Source organism: Ictalurus punctatus, chromosome 1 (genome assembly GCF_001660625.3).
Source record: "Ictalurus punctatus breed USDA103 chromosome 1, Coco_2.0, whole genome shotgun sequence".
NCBI lineage: Eukaryota > Metazoa > Chordata > Actinopteri > Siluriformes > Ictaluridae > Ictalurus > Ictalurus punctatus.
Genome location: NC_030416.2, coordinates 38336568 through 38341567, shown reverse-complemented (window position 1 = coordinate 38341567; position 5000 = coordinate 38336568). Strand labels below are relative to the sequence as shown.

At 37.1% G+C, this 5000-nt stretch overlaps 1 protein-coding gene across 8 annotated transcripts in view; it reads left to right on the top strand.

Annotated features, from left to right (window-relative positions):
- The window catches only part of si:ch73-103b11.2 (protein outspread), a 64351-nt gene that overhangs the window by 8547 nt on the left and 50804 nt on the right, over positions 1-5000 (top strand). For all 8 annotated transcript variants that reach the window (XM_053684813.1, XM_053684810.1, XM_053684808.1 and 5 more), the window contains one exon: positions 301-366. In XM_053684813.1, the coding sequence (XP_053540788.1) occupies positions 301-366 (66 nt within the window). The remainder of the gene's footprint in view (positions 1-300; positions 367-5000) is intronic.

The window sequence follows — 5000 nt, the reverse complement described above, 5'->3', positions numbered from 1 at the left end:
TTGGTCACCATGTCACATGCGGTTATCACTGGTTATTGGGGTTAACTAACTAGCGCTGACATTCCTAACTAGCAGTGTGTTTATCAGCCACAACACATCTTTCCTCATTTCCATGACTAACCACGGCTACGTCTCAAACCCTCACCTGTAGTATGTACTGTACTATTTAGCAGTGTGTGTTAGCTAGCTAATTATTTAGCAAGCTTGATTAGCTGTCGCAGTGTTACTCACATGGACCTGAGAGTGTGTACTGTGTAGTTTGCTGGTTACACACACACTGATCGCTTGTGTGTTTTTCAGAAATGGCAAAGACGATTCTTCCTTCTTTATGAACATGGACTCCTGCGCTACGCTCTTGATGAGATGGTGAGTAAATGTGTGTGTGTGTATGTGTGTGTGTGTGTGTGTGTGTGTGTGTGTGTGTTTCAGGATCCAACAGTGTACTACATGTATTCTCTCATCTGTAAAGCGTTAGTGTTAGCATTAGTGTGTGTTGTGCACTATTAACACCATTACACAGCAGGAGTGTAGATTACCCACAATGCCCTCTACAACAGTTTATCAGCTCATATCTCACATGTTTACAGAGCTAGTGTTAGTGGGTGACCAGGGTACGTGAACTTGGTTTTTGGACCTTTGGGTTTTTATGCTGTGAAATGCATTGAAATGTATTGAAATGTGTGTGTGTGTGTGTGTGTGTGTGTGTGTGTGTGTTTAAGGTCTGAAGGTTGTCATGTGTAAACAGTAGAAGTTCAGGTGCAACTCAGTCACACAGTCTGTTCCTCTCTGTTTTTGTATCTTTGTCTCTCTCGTTGTCTCTCTCTCTCTGTCTCTCTCACTGACTCTCTCTGTCTCACTCTCTCTCTCTCTATCTCACTCTCTCTCTCTGTCTCACTCTCTCTCTCTCTATGTGTGTGTCTCTCTCTCTCTCTCTCTCACTCTCTCACTGTCTTTTAGAACACCATACAGCACTAATACTGTGTAGTACAGAGTTACTAATTGCCAGTGTGTTCATACCAATCATCTACATCACATTAGTAACATTACCAAACTGGCTTCAGTAACTTGAGTAACTTAAGCTGAAAAACAACCACATTTAATAATTTATTTAATTACTTTACAACTCTGGCTGTACAATATTCCGTACAGTTACCAAATTGATTTCAGTAACTTGTCACTTAACCGGCTTTAGTAACATCTTACAAAGTAATCTTACAAAGTCGTTTCTGTAACATTATTAACTTAAGAAGTTGCTTAGCTGAGCTAGCTTTAACCATTTTAATAGATTTACCAAATTGATTTCAGTAACTTTACAATGAATTTACTAAACTGGCTTTAGTCACTTTAGTGAGGTTCCCAAGCTAGAGTAACTTTAACAATGTAGTTTAAAAAAAATAATAATTTAGTAACTTTATCAAAAAAGATTCTAGAACTTTTCCTAGCTGGTTTAATAACTTTAGTGTTTTGAGCAAGCTGGATCTGAATAATTTTAGGAATTTTATAAAACTGTTTATAGTAACTACTAACAATTATCAAGCTGTTCATTTTTATAACTTTAATAACATTATTAACTTACAAAGTTAGCTTTAATAACTTTAATAACAAGCCAGATTCAGTATCTTTATCATGCTGGTCTTAATACCTTAATAACTAATACAAACAGTATGATCGTAACTTCAGTAACTTTATTAACCTAGTAAACTAGCTTTAGTCAGTCCCTCCAGGATGCCACGATTTTGTGATCGCAGAAATTAATGCAAAATCAAACAAACCACAATATTCTGAGGAGAAAATTACCACAGATTTTCTGCAGATTTGAGCCGAGACGCGTCATGTGATGTCATCACGACGCGCGTTCAGCCAAACCTCACTTCCATTCACGTGCGTCGAACACGAGTACAGCTAAACGCTCTCGTTTACCAACAGACATCACTGTGAAAAACCAAATCAATAACTTTAGTAACTTTTTGGAAAGCTAGCTTTAATAATTTTAGTAACTTTACAAAGTTGTTCATGTTGTGATGTTAGTAACATTATTTACTTTGCAAGCTGGCTTTTAGAACTTTATTAACGTTACACACACAGCTTTAGTAACCTCTGTAAAATGTAGTTACCTCACAGACTTTAGTAGCTTTAGCTTAGCAAGCTGGCTTTAAATATTATAATACATTTCTTAACTTAGCAACCTGACTTATAATAATTCTAGTAACTTTAACCAGCTGTTTTAAAAAACAAACAAACATTAATAACGGTTACTCAGCTATCGTTAGTAACTTTAGTCATTCTTGTAACTTTAGGAACTTAAAAAAAACTAGTTACTAAAAAGTTAGTAACTTTAGACAAATTGTGATGCTTTTCAGGTTTCCCTCATTATTGTTTAAACGTCACTCACTCATCTTTAGTTTCTATATAATATCACTCTGTGTGTGTGTGTGTGTGTGTGTGTGTGTGTGTGTGTGTGTGTGTGTGCGTGTACGATACAGAGAAAGAGTAATTATACAGTGTGTGCATATTTGCTGTGTGATAGGACAGATGTGGGGCAGCACATCACTGAACTTTAACCACACACACACACACACACACACACACACACACACACCTTGAGTCATATAACTCTTTCTTCACAGGGTGTGTTAAACACACACCACACACATACACACACACTCTTGTAGTGTTCAGCTGCATGAGAAATCCTCACCTGAAACTGGAATCTGTCGCAAATGTCCTGTTTATTTTGTTTTAGATTCCACAAACGTCACTGGAACACTTCTAACACACAGTGTTGACTGTTTTTGTTGTTGTTTGATCCTGAAGCAGTTCAGTCAGAACACACATTACAGGACTGATAAGAGCTTATATCTGATTAAACACTTCTCTGTCCTGCACTCAGACTTCTCGTTTGTTGTTGTCTCTCAGATTTCTTTCTACTGTGTGTTGCTCAGTTATTGTTGTTGTGGTTTTGCTTGGTGGGTTTGAATGTGTGTGTGTGTGTGTGTGTGTGTGTGTGTTTGTGTGTTATTTTTAGCCGTGCGGTCATGTGTAAAAAGAGATTACAGTGTTGGGTTCAGACTGAGACCTTACTGTCCAGAAATACAACTGTTTTCATTCTCAGAATATTTACATAGACACTCAATTTTACACAAAATGTTTTGTGTATTTAAATGAAATGTTGTATATTTATTTATCTTAATGCAAGAACATCAGCTGCAGCATTTTTCAGGTTGTTTTTGTCTAATACCTCAGGGTACCTAAGGGTCTTTTATGGTACTTTTCAGTACAGTACACTATAGACCCTGAACTCCAGAAACAGTTAAAATTCCCTAAAATACTCTATTTTGACACATTAGTCTATGATACCTGTAAGTTTACTTGATCTGAAGCTGGAGATTCAATTAACTGTAATATTCAATCAAGTATTTCCTTATTTCTTGACCAAAACAAACGTATTTGGCTATTTTTAAACAAAGAAATCACAAAATTCAGATAAATTATTGTCTGTATTTTTTATCCTTATTTGTGTGTATTTCTTGTTAGTTTTTTAAATATATATTTGTGTATTTAGTGTTTTTTAAAAATTTAATTAGTGAACCAATTCGGTTGTAGAGAAATGAGAGATGTCACAACGCGCTGTTTCGTTTCCTAAAGATCGTAATGAACTCGGCTGGTTGTAAAGCCAGAGACCGTGCAGGTAATGCAGCTGGAACGTTCATGTGGAATTCTAGGAATTTGGTACACAAACAGCACCTCATACAGTGTAAAGAGTTTTAAGCTAACTAGTAATAACCTCCTGTAGTAACTTTACCTAACTAACTAACTAGTAGGTGAGTGTGTAACAACCGTCAGTGTCCGTGACTGCAGCTCTGTTTTAAACTCTGACTTTAACTGAACTTGCTGGTGTTTATGGAAGCCTGTTAAATATAAAAAAAGGCAACTGCGACTTTATATCACACAATTGTGACTTTATTTCTTGTGATTTGATTTAATGTCTCACAATTCTGACATTTTTTAGAGATGTAAACTGGTAATTGTGAGAAATAAAGTCGCAATAACCTTTTTTTTCTCCGTGATGGAAACATGCTTCCATAGGTATTTCTTTCTTTCCTTATTTTAAATACATTTGTGTTTCGCTTGTGACATGAAAGCGAGCTGAAACGTGATAGTAATCTTCAGCAGTTTCCATCTGGAAACAGGTGTAATGCTGCATCTGGGCAGATGTTTAACAGCTGTTAAGGTGAAGGTGAGGAAGGTGTTCTCCGTTTCATATCCTAGCGTGGTAAGAACATTCATCCCCTCACTTCTCACATTAGTGCTGCCTTCACCTAAAAATCTTCTTATTAAAAAATAAAATACGAATCTAACGTCCGTCACTGAACACTCTCTCCAACACAATCTGTTCGTCCGACGTCAGAGGCCCTCTGCGCTCTTTAGCACCCCGAGGGAATTTGATGATGATATTATTGTAATTACACGTGACAATAACAGTGTTTGCGCTTCCTCGTGTGCGAACACGTCTTTAATTCTGTGTAAGCTGCAGCGGGCCGTGTAAAATAGCCCTGCTGGGTCTAACACAGATCTCAGGAACAGATAAATAAGGTCAGATTGGACCAGTAAACACTGCACATGTTTAATCAATAAGAAGCCTGTTGGATTAGATTTAGGAAGAAAAACAATCAGTTTTAAGGGAGTTTGTGAAATTTATTGTCCTTATTTTGGAGGGATATAAAGAGGCAGTGCGGATATCAGCTCTCCAGGGAGAAATAACTCCGTAACTCCAGTATAATGAGCGGCTGTTGCGCTGCCGAGCGACACCGTGTCATTAACATTCAGCGTTTTTAACGTAGGTGTTTTTGTTGCCAAGGTGATGTGGATTGTGTGGAACCTCCAAGTGTATTATAAACACTTTCTGTACAAGGAGAATGTTCATTTATTCTTCTTCTTACTGGTCATGAAGATATATTAAAGATGAAATGAAAGATCGTCTTTCACCTCCGAACGGAACG